General features: G+C 36.7%; 3 protein-coding genes and 1 long non-coding RNA gene across 4 annotated transcripts; 3 read left to right on the top strand and 1 right to left on the bottom strand.

The window, feature by feature from the left end:
- Positions 1-98: 98 nt before the first annotated feature.
- Positions 99-1780, top strand: LOC111486927. Its single transcript, XM_023134095.1, has one exon. It carries the CDS (start codon positions 158-160, stop codon positions 1451-1453), a length of 1296 nt encoding a protein of 431 aa, XP_022989863.1. The 5' UTR covers positions 99-157; the 3' UTR covers positions 1454-1780.
- Positions 1781-4364: 2584 nt separating this feature from the next.
- Positions 4365-11818, bottom strand: LOC111486929. Its single transcript, XR_002718957.1, has 5 exons — positions 11729-11818; positions 11553-11597; positions 11296-11408; positions 4846-4919; positions 4365-4761 (listed from the first exon to the last, which is right to left on the bottom strand). It is a non-coding gene; the product is annotated as an uncharacterized LOC111486929 (long non-coding RNA).
- Positions 8357-9183, top strand: LOC111486928 (basic leucine zipper 43-like). The gene has a single exon (XM_023134096.1). The coding sequence runs from the start codon at positions 8577-8579 to the stop codon at positions 9114-9116; it is 540 nt and encodes a 179-aa protein (XP_022989864.1). The 5' UTR covers positions 8357-8576; the 3' UTR covers positions 9117-9183.
- LOC111486926 (6-phosphogluconate dehydrogenase, decarboxylating 3-like) lies at positions 11810-14118 on the top strand. The gene is made up of 2 exons (XM_023134094.1): positions 11810-12024; positions 12490-14118. Exon 2 carries the CDS (start codon positions 12498-12500, stop codon positions 13947-13949), a length of 1452 nt encoding a protein of 483 aa, XP_022989862.1. The 5' UTR covers positions 11810-12024; positions 12490-12497; the 3' UTR covers positions 13950-14118.
- Positions 14119-15455: the final 1337 nt, after the last annotated feature.

Below are 15455 nucleotides of genomic sequence, written 5' to 3'. Positions count from 1 at the left end.
ATCTCTTGTTCATTAAATTAAAATAATATATTTAAAATTAAAAAAAATAATAACAAATATCTGAAAATTAGTTTATTGAGAATGAAGAAGAACGGCATATAAAAAACCTGAATTTCGTCGAAATATCCCCAAATGCTATTTCCCCCAACATATTTCTATGGCTTTCTTCTCTATTCCTAAACTTCATCTTCAACCTAACATGCCTCTTCCTGATCAACCCCGCTCCGATTCTCCTTCTCCGGTGCCATCGATCACATCCTTCCGCCGCGACGAATTCCCCAACCCCATGGATTTCAACCCTTTTGCCACCGTCCCCTCCATCGTCACTCCTCCCGACGATTCCCTCCGTTTTGAGACCGATTGGTTCTCCGACACGGATTCCGACTCCGAACGCGATGTCAGTTGCTTGGTGACTGATCTTTTTGAGAATCATCGCTTCACCGATCATTTACTCACTCTCAGCAATCACGATCATGATCTGGATTCTGGGCCGGACCCATTTACGCATTCTGCAAACGACTTGGGAATTTCGGGGTTTGAAGATAGCGGTGACATTGAATCGAACTATACTGAGGAGCTGTGGTCGACGTTTGCTGTGGAATCTGGTAGCCGGGTTTCGGAGGTGGATGTGAGCATGCAAGTTGCGGATTCGATTAATAGTGACCTTCGGGTTGTTGATGTAGATTCGGACACGGATTATGATAATGGAATTATCGGTGCTCTGCAATTTGTGACAGGGGATGATGGCGAAAATGATGTTAATTGGGTTGAAAGTCCGAATCCTCTCTCAGATAACTTCAGCTTTTGCTTTCAGCAGAGGAATTCGTACGAGGATTTTGAATGGGAGGAGGTTGAGGAACGGGTGGACGAAAGGGAAATTTCGAGCGTAGTGGTGGAGGGAGCCGAGGAATTGACCCTTGCATCTGATTTTTCCAATGATGAAGAATCAGGAGAAGAGGCGGGCCGATGGGAAATTTTATTGGTAATGGACGACATTGGGAGCAATACGAATTGGGAACGGGATAATGATGCTGAGGCGTACGTAGCCGACCAGGATGATTACATGTATGCAGCAGAATATGATGCCCTTTTTGGACAATTCGTTGAAAATGAGAACGCTTTGAAGGGTTGTCCTCCAGCAGCTAAGAGTGCTATGGAGAATCTTCCTCTGGTTGAGTTAAAAACAGAGAATATACTGACAGAGGAAGTGGTTATTTGTGCTGTTTGTAAGGATAAATTTTCAATGGAGGAGAAGGTGAGGAAGCTTCCTTGCTGCCACTATTACCATGATGATTGCATTCTGCCATGGCTGAATATCCGAAACACATGTCCTGTTTGTCGGTATGAGTTGCCCACCGACGATCCCGATTATGAGCGTAGGAAGAGTCAGAGGACCAGTGGTGGCCAGCAAACGGATTTGCAGGTCAGGTACAATTTTGAACTAATAGCTTAAGGTTAGGCAGTCTGTGAAGTGCAACCTGTGAATAGCGTCTCTTTTAGATGAAGAATGTTGCTTACGATTTTGCATCTGTAAAGGTTTTGTGGTAAGTACTTCTTTTTAACATTATCAGCATTGCTGTTGATACACTCTAATTATCTCAGGTATCCATTGTGATTCAATGCTTGGTAAGTTTTAGTCACCAATAGTAGTGGGGAATTATATTGTCTTTTAGCTTGTTGAATTCAGTTTAGTATTTGTAATGCTTAAGACAGGACATACTAATGATAATATTACTACTACAAGTTCTGGGCTTTGAATTGTGTAGTTGTGAAGTATTAAATTGTTTATATGCTTGAGTATCTGTTGGTAAACCTGTAAAAATGGGAACCTGAAGGCACTTTTTATCTTTCATGATATTGGTCCAAAGTGGGGATTTTATTAAACGAACTTTTTTTTGTGGAAAAAAAAAACTAAAGAAATGGCATTCCTCTTAACGATTACTGAAGTGTTGTGGAAGTTTTTTTTCTTTTTGGGGTATTATTGTGGGTTTCTTATTATGAAAGATTTTAAGAAGAAAAAAAAATCTTTTTTTTTTTTCAAACAACCCTCCATAGTCATAGACTCCTAAATTGTGGTGCAGTCGTGTGTATTCTTATTGTTCCATTCAAATTTTCTTAGAAATGCTTATATGAAATTTTATGATGGTTATTAGTTGAATCTCGGTGGCCTTGGGCAGTAGATTCAAGGAGCTTTGAAAATAGTATTCTTATTGTCATATATTTGTATGTAAAAAGGTGAAGTTTTATTTATTTATTTGTTTAACCAGAAACAAAGCTTTTCTCTCAAAAGATACAATGTAGTTTGAGCTTACTTGATAAATCAGGTTTGTGAGGTCAACAATGAATAAGTAGCAAATCATCAGTTTGCAGGCATTGCTCTTACATTGCCTCCTGTTGCGTTTTGGACTTCTTTCCTCTTTGTTTGGTTCGTTTGCATTTTCTTCATGGTCCATGTGGTGTTTGCTGCTGCTATAACGCCAGTGCACCATATAGACTAAGACATGAAACCGAGGGTGAAATAGCAGGGTTCTAATAACCACTTCAATCATTTATCCTCATACTTGCAATCTGGATTCTACTTGAGCTGTGCATGTGTGATTGATGGAAGATTATCTTTCTCATATTGATTTAAAAGTGAAGTTGAAAACATTGGAACTTTGACTACACACAATTCTGCAATTTCACCCTGGTTTATTTCTTGGTGTATTGTTGGGAACTCTGCGATTGAAGTTGGTTGGCGGTATTCTTTCCAGGTTTGAGATCGTGAGCATATGAAACCCAGTTAGTTTTATCCGTATTGGTTATGAAGTTGTTTGCTGTGGCTAATTTCTTTGTAAATTTCAGGTTTCTGAGGAGTAGTACGGTTATATTATTCGAATCACCTTCATTCAAATTAGATTTTGATTTCATCCATGTTTTCACATCCTAGATTGCATTCTCTTTTCAGGTTCTTGGAACATGCCATTATTGGAATGATATTTTTTTTTTTTATTTCACCCATCAATCATATCTTTTACCGATGGTTAATACATTGAGATTGATTCAACAAAGGGTCCTATTTGAATGATTATGAACACTTCTCAAAATATGTTTTTGTTATTACTTGTCTCAACCTGGAAATTTTTCTTGAGGGCAAGAAATCATTCCCTTATGGATCTTCATTTGATAATTGATGCCATTGAAGATGTGTTGGGTGCAATTCCACCCATTTTCATCAACACATATTGATCTTATCATTGGTGTACTACTTTAGATCATTCTAGTTTGGAAATGGTTGGATGAAATTCTCTCCAACCTTCTATCTTTTGTGATTCTTGTAAATTCTCATCATGGTTATATGTCGATAGAAGCGTTTTTCCTCGATGATTCGCAGACAGATGAAAACTTGAATTAGGTTTGGACCAGTAAATGGGATAAAGCTAGCAAAACTCAGTAAATCAAAAGTATAGTGCTTTTAATAAATGTGGTTGTCAAATTAGACGAAGGAGACTTGATATGTTTAACTTACATAAGAGGGCGTCTACAAAACCAACTTTAATGCCAATTCTGCATATGCAAATCAAGCAAAACCAAAATATGTGAAAGTGAGAATTAATGCAATAATGCTACAATATTGCATGATCCCTCTAGATGAGTGTTATTTATAGAATGAAATGATCAATCCTCTTTTAGAGCATTACATATGAGCGTAGGTAGATGGGCTATCAATAGCGCAAGATATTGTAAAGATTTTCTTGGATCTAGGAATCATGACATCAATAAAACTTTAGAAAATCAAACGAAATCATATCTCTTAAGAACTCAATGAGAGACATCAAGAACTTTAAAAGAATGAACCTCGACAAGTTTAAGAAGCAAACCTATAAAAAAACCAATGTATACCATTGTTTTTCACTTAGGTTCAAATAGATTGTAAAGATATGTGGAATAAAAACCTCTAAAACTCCATAAGAAACCTGGGCAAGAAGATGAAGTGGTAGCTATCATGTTAAAAGTTGCCAAAGTGTTATTGTAGTTATCCTCAAAATCAGTAGTGGATTAGGACTTTAATCCAAGTTTTGGTGAGCAAACGAAATGTCCTAAGTGATTGTCTTAATCCGAATTTTTTTAAAAAAAATGCTCTACCACTACTTTAAATGCACTTCTCAACATCATGAATTAAAAGCACATACATTCATTGCACATTCTAATATGGAAATAGAATAAATCACATAAAAGTTCATAGTTTATTACTTCAATGAGTTAATCTATTAGTGTGCATAATTGAAGCAAGAAAACGATGGGCACAAAAGACAAAAGAGAAATTCTAATGCTTCACTCTCCTCGAACATCAAATTGTAAAAAATAAAATCGAGACATGTTTCTTTGGCACAAAAGATGTATATTCATCGAAGAATCGAAGAACAACATAAGAACATATGAGTCAGGTAGAGAGAATCATACTCAAAGAACTAAAACACGAGTCATCCAATCGTTAATAATCATCAAAAAGCCTATGACTACAGAAGAATTTGTGTGGTTTGTAAACCATCAAAGCCAAAAAGAAGACAGCTTTATCTTTGATGACTGATTGATTCTTTTCTTTCCAAAGATTGTACAGTGGAGTGCGAGTAGCACATCTCCATAAAACCTTTTCCTTTCAAGCCACAGCATTTTTGAGAGCCAATCATCCACCCTTTTAAAAAGGCACACAGCCACCCTGAACTCATTTAAGACCACCCATTTGTGCCCCAAAAGAACAGTGTTCAATAGAGGAAGCTTCTGTAACACAAAAACTACTACAGTTCAATAAATGATTATAATTAGAGGAAAATCCTTCAAGAACACACTCAAATGTTCATTCACCTTGTTGAATTTTCCAATAACAAATCATCCTCTTGTATTCTTTTTCCTCACTAAAGTATATGAGAGGGAATGGGCTGAAAAAGAAACGGTTAAAGATGGTTTGTGAAAGAGGAAAAAAGCAAAGAAAATTGGTGATTTGTAAGATGAACACTATAGGATCAATTTGAAGGAATAGAAAGCCAACAAGCATCTAAATAAGACAGCCACAATAAAGATGATTTGGGCATTTTCCTCTCTCTTTCTATCTAAATTAATCATCAAATTATACTAGCCAACAAAGCTCCAATAATGTACATTTTGGACTCTATCCTATACTTTATAGGACACCCACCACAAGAATTTGTATTGAGAGAGAGAAAGAGAAAGAACATCACCAAATGCCATTCAACAAATACACAAATTGAGGTTGCTTTAATGGGGTGCATTGAAAAGTTACCCATTTTGATATACCAATATTTTTTGGCTCTCTCTCTCTCTATAGAATTCTTTTCAAAAAAGAAAGCTTGAATTGACAAGATGAGCAATAGGAGGGCAAGATGTAGAGGGTGGTGGCACTAACCCACGCGCACTTTGTCCCACAAATTGTCACCTATCATCACCCTCTCCCTCTCTCTATTGTCTTTATCTTTCTATTTGTTTGGCTTTCTTTTTTTTTTCCCCTACTTCCTTTGCTTACTCCATCTTTCTTAACATAATTTTATTTCCCAATCAGTTTCTTTTCACTTTGTATATAATGCATCAGTCCAAGTACTTTTAAGAAAATATATATTAGTCCACACACAATTGGTTCTTAAAGTTTCAAAGAGTATAGGGGAAAAGAAGAAAAGGAAGGTTGATAAATAAGTTTTATGTATATTTACTTGATGTTAGCTTTTAGTGAGATTAAAAAGCTCCTAATGGGTTGAATCATTTAGTTAGGTCAGATTGTGAGTTTTTTAAATTTTGTAACATTATATGGTTGGGTTGGGGTGTTAAGTTTATCTTAAGTTATAAGTTGAGTGTATATTTGATGTGTAGATTGACTTATCTCAAACGACTAGTTAGTTAAAAAGCTGATTGTATAACTGTAACCTATTCCTTCTACACTACAAACCCATAATTTACAATCTCAAGTTGATTAAAGCCCTAAGTCAAATATCTAATCAGACACTGTCAACGAAGAACATTTTTCATCTTCCAAAGTCTTCTCGAGTTCACCCATAATTCGGGTGGTGACTCGAACCTCTAACGTCCTAGTCGAGGATTTATGTCTTAACAAAGTGAACTATATTTACGTTGACTTCTTTCCTTTACTTTAAAGTTGTGCCAAAGTTTACGAATTTGTTTAAAAGGCAAAGGACATGATAAAATTATTGAGTACCACTCCATAGGACAACATCGTATATAAATATCCACATGATGTACACTACAAGTACAATTGCAAAACTGACAAACCAGCAGTGAAGTTTCTGATACAATTGGACAAGAAAACTTACTGAAATCTGTACTTCCCTACATATCTATCAGCGTCCTACACAAATCTCAGGACACTCACAAGTGAGTGAAGGAGAGAGAAAGAGACAGAAAGAAAGATCATGGTCAAAATCTTTGTAATGACAATGTTGACTAAGCAGTCCACTCAATCAGACAAGAGCCTCAAGATGTGGGGAAGCAGCATTTTTTTTTTTTAAGTTCTCTTTTCTCCAGTAAAGATTGTGGTATTACATGATTCAGAGAAAATCTCTTTATTAAGTGGAAGACTAACTTTCAAAGCAAGTACACAATTACTTGCGAGTGTAGCTATTCCTTACACAAATCAGACAAGCTTTTCCACTCTGAAAGCAACTTTTTACCTTGCTGAGTGAGTGTGGTTAGGACCTCAGCTACTCTCTATGTCTTTTAGCAGCTAAAAAAATGCGACCCCAGTTCCACCAACAAGCTCAGATTTGACCAGATTTTAAAAATAACATGCTTGAATGAAGCAATCATACATGGTTGGCCATTATAATTTTTTGGCAGCTCGACATCGAGCAACTCTGGCATCTAGTGTCCCTTGCTCGGACCACAAAACTTGACAACGATTGAAACAACAAGACTAATTGATGAACTACGGTTAGAGTTTATGAGTAAAAATCTTACTTTTCAAAAATCATCAAGTCAACAATATCATCATAAAAGATTTATACAAAGCAGTGCCGGGGTGTCGACAACTTTTACGTGACAAAGTTTAAATCGATTAGGACTATTATGATGAGGGACGACGTTGAGGTTACCTTTGTGTCTAGATCTCTATCAACTTTGGGAATTCATATACCATGTAAAATTTCCTATATATTTTGAGAAGACAATGCAATATTTACTACTTTCATACAATCAAAGAGCATGAATGTATAGCCTCTCTATGGATAAAGAAGACAAAGATATTAATTACAGAAAAGTGCCTCCTTTCACCTCAACTTTAAAATTTTGTCCTCATGATGAGGTCGCAGTAGTTTTCATTGTGCTAAACAAATATACATTACGCCACGGTAAGAAAGCAGTGGTTAGAAAATATTGGCCTTTCTCTAATTGTTTAAGGAGTAATCTGAGACACAATAAATACTTGAGCACTCTGTTTCTCTCAGCAGTGTTTTCAAATCTAGTCCTTTTCATAGACACAATAAATAAGCCTCTGCTTATCTATCTTTTAAAAACTTAATATAATATGATAGTTAGTACCTTGAAAATTGAAGTTTTTTCAGCTACTTCTGCCTTTGTAGTGATATCCTCCCTCCTCTTCTTTCTCCTTTTCTATCTTTTTGTGGGAAGGTGGGAGAAGGTTTAGTATGCATTTAAAATTGTGGCCATTATCTTTATTTATTGCTCTGAAATTTCTAGGATATGTATAAATGATTGGATCAAATTGCACTAAATACAACCAAAATGCACATGAAGGGGGAACAGTATCAGGTAAGAGATGGCATCAGGATCAATTTTCATTCCTACAGTTTTATCCCAAAAGGATAAGATGGTAAAATCATATTAAGAGCATTGTGCTCCAAACCTTTACGATTCAGCACCAAGAAGAAAAAGACCTACCTATAACCCTCCCTTTAGTGCTATGATTGGCTCAATCTCAGCTATGAGATTCAGGGAGCAAGTGGACCAAAAATACAAGCTCCTGAATAGGGATGCGAAAAAGGGCTTTGCTTGCCTTGTCCATCTTCCTTTTGCTTACATCACTAGATTGAATTGTCTACAAGAGATTTATTCTTTCTTTTTTCATTTCATATCAACTTCTCGACATACTTTAATGTACCGCGCTTCTTTTCCTAATCATTCTACCATAATAATAATTATACTTCACACAATATGTTGCTTTCTCTGATGTAAGCAAGACATGCTATGAAAATTATTATCGCAAACACAATCAATTCTCATGTATTGAATCATGCATATATCACAAACACATACATATATGGAGTAGCCATAACGAGAAGGAAGATACACGGACATAGTAGAGTACCTGGACGTTCTCGTGACATGAAAAAAAAAAGCAGCTGTGCCATAATAGGATATAGACATGGTCTGCATGGTATTCCAGAGATTCAAGCTCTGAGAAACTTTCTCAAAATCACTCCATGTTCCTGAAAGTGGGCCATTGGAACCTTTTACGTGCTATAAAGCACCTTCACCACCAAGCTTCCCACTCTCCTTAAACATAGGCTTCTTCCCTTCCAATACCCAAGCAAGCTTTCAACAATCCCTGAAAAATGCAGCCTGGTGAAGTCACAGGTCTCCAATATCTCATCCCCTCCAATTTATCCGCATATGCCAATAACTTTCCCATGGCTCAGAACAACTTACCTATGGTGCAACTTAACCAATTCTCAAATCCCTTACATAATTTCCAAGGAACTACTCAAATTCAAGATTTTAATCGACATCCATGCTTGAGTAGCTATTCAACTTCTGATGAAGCAGATGAGCTACAACAAAGCCTCATTAATGAGAGGAAGCAGAGAAGGATGATATCCAATAGAGAGTCTGCACGCCGATCACGTATGCGCAAGCAGAAGCATCTGGATGAGTTATGGTCTCAAGTAGTTTGGCTTCGGAATGAGAATCATCAGCTTATCGATAAGCTAAACCAAGTTTTAGACTTCCATGACAAGGTTGTTCAAGAAAATGCTCAACTCAAGGAGCAGACTTCCAAACTCCGTCAAATGCTCACAGAACTACAGGTCAATAGTCCTTACCCCAACTTCAGAGAAATGGAAGACATTACCCCCAACACGCCATCTGAGAGCTGAGGCTGCACCGGTCTTATAATAGGTTGTATAGATAAGCCAGGGTGAGGAGGAAATTTTTTCCATTTCCGTTCTCCATTTATGGTTCTTCTGTCTCCAGTCTTTTCCTCCGTTAAGCCTGTAGCTTCATGCACGTGAAGAAGAACTGTTATAACTTCTGTTTGAGCATTTTCATTGATTAATGCTTAATTATGATTTTTACTTTTGGTATCAAAGACAGCTTAGTACTTCTAAACTTGCTCCATACGGAAATACATTGAGAGATACCTCATAATCCTATTTCAAATATAGTTCTAAAAACTAATGAGAAAAAGTTTATGATATGCACATAACAAATACAGGACAAACAACGGTTATTTGGCTCACCACAATTTGGTATCTTATTTGAGTGGTGTGGCTGGTGAGAAGAGTGTTTAATGATATTAAGGGGATTTAGTAGGGTTAATGGCATGGTTTTGTCCTATTCGCTTCCTCTTGAAATGGATTTTCCAAAGCTTTTTGCATCTACCTTATCTCTTCGTTTAGCTCCTTGCAGATCTATTCATATCTAGAGGTTATTATTTAGATTAGAATTACCTAGTATCTAGGGTATTTAGATTTAGTTAGTCTTTCTCCCTCAACTGTATCTCTCTATGAACCAATAAGAAAAAATAGCGGTCGACTTACAACAGAAATAACCAACTGTGATTAAGGTTCATATTGTGCCGTGAAGAAAGTAGTAGTTATGATGTTGAGTGTACTGAACAAGGAAAGCAATCAGCAGAACGAGTTGGATGATTTGGATGTGATGGAGAAATAAGTGGTGGTAGATGGTATCGATTAAAACTTGTAATAAGATTTCCCTTAAAAAATAAACTGAACAGAAAGATATCCAATGAAATTTTGAGCACTGCTAGCGCTAACAGCTTTTTGAAAGCTTTCATGTTTGTGAATAGACCAGAGAAATAGGTGTCAAAAACATCTACATAGGACCCAGAGTACTCCTCTGTTCACCCTTTGATAAACGACCTCTCTTTTCCTTCTATGATTTTTCATACAACAGAACCTTTTCACCTTTTGTTTCTTTCCTACACATTCTTCAACATCTTCTGTCAATTTCCAAAAATATAAATCAGTGCTGAATTCTGATATTGTACAACTGCTAATCCTATAAATTCAGATGTTATAGGATCACGTAGATTCGATAACAGTGGACAAAATAAAAGGAAAACCAGCCAATTCCAGTTGTGCTCCAAAGATCTGAGCACAAACAGATTGAGGAGATAAGCCCATTTCCTTGCTAAAGAAGATTTTTTTCATAATCCTCTGCACTATTTATGTGGGACTATTTGAGCTAGTAAAGTGGGACTATTTGGGCTAACCCAAGACAAGAGGAGACCGAAGTACTCAATGGTTCACGGTCTGAGCAAGAACTCAACAGACTAACAGTCATGCCATTTTCTTTATTACATGTACTTCTCTGAAAAACATTGGTGCATGTAAACGGGGTGCTCTACCAACTGAACTATAGCCCTTTGCCTGTGATACATATCTTATCATATAGACAATTTCTTGTCAAGATGAATAATCTGTGATATAATTTGTTTATTTGTTTGATTGGCATTGCTCGATTTATAATCTATCAATGTGATGGGACATAGCCCATTTATTTTTTCTTTGTTATGATAAGTGACTCCAAAATCACAAGTTTAGAATGTATGTCTTCACCCTATAATTTCTACCTTGTAAGGAGAAATTACTTGCTCCATTTACGCTAATCCACTAATTTATAGTTTCAGTACTAAGAACTAGCTCGTGACTTACCTAAGGCGATCAAACTCAAATAAGAACTTGCAATGAACACCACAAATGAATGCATAACTTCATAAAAGTGCATTGAATCAAAAGAGTTCTAACAACCACATCGATCCTTAAAACTCCAGCCCTAAAAAGACTTAGCCCGTAACTTCAAAGCAGAGAATTCATAAACAACAACAACAACAACAAACATTTTTCGATTAATCTTATTGGGTTGAGAAGAAAAATATGAGAAAAGAGTAGGAAAAGGAATCTGAAAGAGCAAGATTTCAAAATCCGACGAACACCCAATATCAGAACAAGCTTTCTTTCAAGAATCGTTCCAAAAACAACATGGAGATCTAAATGCTTTTCCAAGACATTGACCAGAGAGGGAGATTCATACCTGAAAATGCGCAGATGAGAAGTGGGAAATTGATCAAATGGGATTTTGATGATGCTTGCTCGCCACCATCTCCACACGGAAATGAATCAACTTTTGACGCCCCTCCTCCCCGCCTTCATATAAAAAAAATAGTGTTTTTATTATTATTATTTTTTTTTTACTTTAAAAGTATATAAGTTTCATGATTTATAGTTAAAACTATATTAGTTTAGATCTAATATTCAATTTAAATGTGAAAGTATAAGAAAAACAGTCACCTTATTTGACATTTCTAGAGGCACTCCATTTTGGCTTCGTTGTATCTAGAAAAAGAAAATGCATTATGATTTAGGTTAAGAAGTTATAAACGAATCTGATCATTTATTGTAAATCAAATCTACATTGCTACGCAAGTTCAAACTATGTGAATCCAAATCCATGGCGAAAGGCTCACCTAACTTCGCAAAAACTGATAATTTTCTGTTCAAATATTGTCCACCTACCAATGCCTCTGCTCTGGCGAAGGCTGCTTTTTATTTCTCATTTTCTTTATTTTATGGGTCAATTTCTCCATTGGAGAGTCTCCAATTTTGACCAGCAAAAGGTCTATATAGCGAGTTCATATGCACCTGTGGTGATATCTTCATTTCTCTTCAACACCCATTTCATTTGATCGCCTCCATCACAACCCCAGATCTCTATTTTCTTCGGATTTGCCTCTTTCTTTCTCGATCCAGAGGAAATTTTCAGGTTTGATTTCTTCTGGGTTTTCATTGAACTGCCATCTTCATTGTGCCCGCTATGTGTTTGCTGAAATGACCCCCACCCCCCCCTGGTTCGATTTGTCTCTGCCTACTCGCTATGCTACTCTTTGAAATCTAACTTCATTTCTGTTGCTTTGATTTTGAGAATTTAAATAGAAGATCAGGGGCTTAAGATTTTAGTCCCTTCCCTCATTTTTTTAGCTATTTATCTCTCTTGCTCTGAATTTTTTGTTTGGTTTCAACAATGATTTACAAGTTACAGATGGTGCTAATTCTTATGTTTTTTATATGATCTACTGATGATCTGCCTTTAATATGCACAAAGAAGATTGCTTTAACTTTTTGATCGTGCTTTAACCTTTAATATGCACAATGGTTTTTTTCATCTTCTTTTGGATCTGTAGCAAACTATATATTCCAAGTTCTAATATGAATCTTGAATGTGAGATAGGTAAAAGCATGGCTGCTCCTGCAAAACCTACAAGGATTGGCCTTGCTGGTCTGGCTGTTATGGGTCAAAACCTGGCTCTAAACATTGCAGAAAAAGGCTTCCCTATTTCAGTATATAACCGAACAAGCTCCAAAGTAGATGAAACAGTTGAACGAGCTAAAGCAGAAGGAGATCTTCCTCTCTATGGTTTCCATGATCCTGAATCCTTTGTTCAATCCATTCAAAAACCTCGTGTCATAATCATGCTTGTCAAGGCCGGGGCACCCGTTGATCAAACCATTAAAACCCTCTCTGTTTACTTGGAGAAAGGTGACTGTATAATTGATGGTGGTAATGAATGGTATGAGAACACTGAGAGAAGAGAGAAATCCATGGCTGAGTTAGGCCTGCTCTACCTTGGAATGGGAGTTTCAGGGGGTGAAGAAGGTGCTAGGAATGGTCCTTCCTTGATGCCTGGTGGATCTTTTGAAGCCTTCAAGCACATTGAGGACATTCTTATTAAGGTTGCAGCCCAAGTTCCCGATAGCGGTCCCTGTGTAACGTACATCGGCAAAGGTGGATCGGGTAACTTCGTCAAGATGATCCACAATGGCATAGAATATGGTGATATGCAGCTGATTGCAGAGGCATATGATGTTTTGAGAACTGTGGGGAAGTTGTCAAATGAAGAACTTCACCAAGTTTTCTCAGAATGGAACAAGGGCGAGCTGCTAAGTTTCTTGATTGAGATCACTGCAGACATTTTCAGTATCAAGGATGACAAAGCCGATGGCTACTTAGTCGACAAGGTTTTGGACAAGACGGGTATGAAGGGTACTGGTAAATGGACTGTCCAGCAAGCTGCTGACCTCTCAGTTGCAGCCCCTACCATTGCTTCTTCTCTTGATGCAAGGTTCCTAAGTGGTTTGAAAGAAGAGAGAGTAGAAGCAGCAAAAGTTTTTGGATCAGGTCTTAGCAATGTTGAGGTTGATAAAGCGAAGTTGATCGACGATGTGAGACAAGCTCTTTATGCATCCAAAATATGCAGCTATGCTCAAGGCATGAATCTGATCCGTGCCAAGAGTATTGAGAAGGGATGGGATTTGAAGTTGGGGGAACTTGCTCGAATTTGGAAGGGAGGTTGTATTATCCGAGCCGTGTTTCTCGACCGAATCAAGAGGGCCTATGACCGAAATCCTGAGCTAGCTAATCTCCTTGTGGATCCAGAGTTCGCAAAGGAAATCGTTGAACGACAGTCAGCTTGGCGAAGAGTTGTATGTCTGGCCATCAACTCGGGTATCAGCACCCCAGGAATGTCGTCCAGTCTCGCTTACTTCGATAGCTACCGGAGGGAGAGATTGCCTGCAAACTTGGTCCAAGCTCAAAGAGACTACTTTGGTGCTCATACGTATGAAAGAACCGATACCGAAGGATCGTTCCATACTGAATGGTTCAAGATCGCGAAACAACTCAAGAATTGAACGTATTCGTTACCATAATCCCGCATGTAAGAACACTTTTTATTTACAATAATCTCAGCTCTGAACTATTGTTGATCAGAGCTCATGTCATATGTGTTTTGGTGCCAATTTATTGTTTGAGTTTCTAGTTTGAATGTGATGTCCGATAAGGTAAGAGTTTCCATTTGAATTTTGTTTTCGGAAAAGTGTTCATTCACGAGACGACTAAATTTAGATGTCACTCGAACGTTGAAATATTAATACATGTTAAAGACACAGTGATACCAAAAGTAAGTCAACTATGAATTAAAAACTTTCATCCTCCCATTTACTCATAATGGCCTCCATAATGCCTATGTCCCATGCCACATTCATATTCAAGTTTAGACTTTGGAGATTCTTTTTTCTTTAAATTGAATAATCTTATTAATCTATTATCTTTATTTTTATTCTGGTTTCTTGTTGACCTTTAATAGCCATGTATCAAAAACCTGGACGAGCGAGTAGATATTAAAAAAACGAACACGTAAACAATTAAGTTGAGGAGCAACCGATCTTCTCTAGCATATTCCCTTCAAGATTGCCAAGTTTCTCGTAAAAGAGAAAAGTAGTGAATGGAACTAGTGCCCAAGGAGGGGCTTATGTGTGAGATCCCACGTCGATTAGAGAGGAGAACGAAACATTCCTTATAAGGTTGTAGAAACTTATTCATAGTAGACGCGTTTTAAAACCTTAAGAAGCAGTGGACTTGCTGTTACATGATGAGATGATAAACAAATGCTGTTAATAAATTTTTTGAGGTGTTGCCACGAGCGTTATTGGTTAGCACATTATAGCCTTTATTAATTCTAATAGCTCATGAGTGTATTTGAGAATAAGCTTCACATCCTCATCGGCAGCAGCCCATCTTTCATACCCGTATAGGTCAAAAGTGCTACAATAACGACATCTTATTTATACGAGTTGCTGCATATTTCAAGAGTAGATATAAACGAATTACGCATCGTTGAAATTGATTTTAAGCGTGTTACAAGTGATTAAGAAGAATCATAATCGTTTTTGAAGCTTGGTAAGATTGATGGTGAATAAATTCATTTTAAATCACTTTTGAAAACATGTTGTTTGACAAAATAGGTTCCCAAGAGCTTTTAAAATCTTATCCCCTCTTACTACCTTTTGTAAGTAATTCTCCTAGAATCATATGCTAATATTTGGAAATGTCTACATAAGTAAATATTCCATTACATTTTTCGTTCAATATTATACTACATTTCTAATTCGATATTAATTTTGTTCCCAAAGAGTATGAATGTTTTTTTATCCACTAACTTATAATTTAACCAATTTTTCAAACATTTATTTTTTAAAATGTTACTAAAAAAGAATATTTATTATTGGATCCACATCTTGATACATAAGAAGATCGATCAAAAGAAATTATTGAATAACTTAGTAAAATTGATATGACTGCTATAGTTGATCTTGAATAAACTGCTTATCACCTCTAGATGGAAGAAGATTTTCCGA

The sequence above is a fragment of the Cucurbita maxima genome, unplaced genomic scaffold (assembly GCF_002738345.1).
Source record: "Cucurbita maxima cultivar Rimu unplaced genomic scaffold, Cmax_1.0 Cma_Scf00012, whole genome shotgun sequence".
NCBI lineage: Eukaryota > Viridiplantae > Streptophyta > Magnoliopsida > Cucurbitales > Cucurbitaceae > Cucurbita > Cucurbita maxima.
The sequence above is the reverse complement of the archived record's forward strand: the minus strand, read 5'-3'. Positions and strand labels throughout refer to the sequence as shown.

Bases quoted from the DNA above. Each gene is read 5' to 3' on its own strand.
- LOC111486927 (XM_023134095.1), top strand. From the start codon at position 158: ATGGCTTTCTTCTCTATTCCTAAACTTCATCTTCAACCTAACATGCCT.
- LOC111486928 (XM_023134096.1), top strand. From the start codon at position 8,577: ATGCAGCCTGGTGAAGTCACAGGTCTCCAATATCTCATCCCCTCCAAT.
- LOC111486926 (XM_023134094.1), top strand. From the start codon at position 12,498: ATGGCTGCTCCTGCAAAACCTACAAGGATTGGCCTTGCTGGTCTGGCT.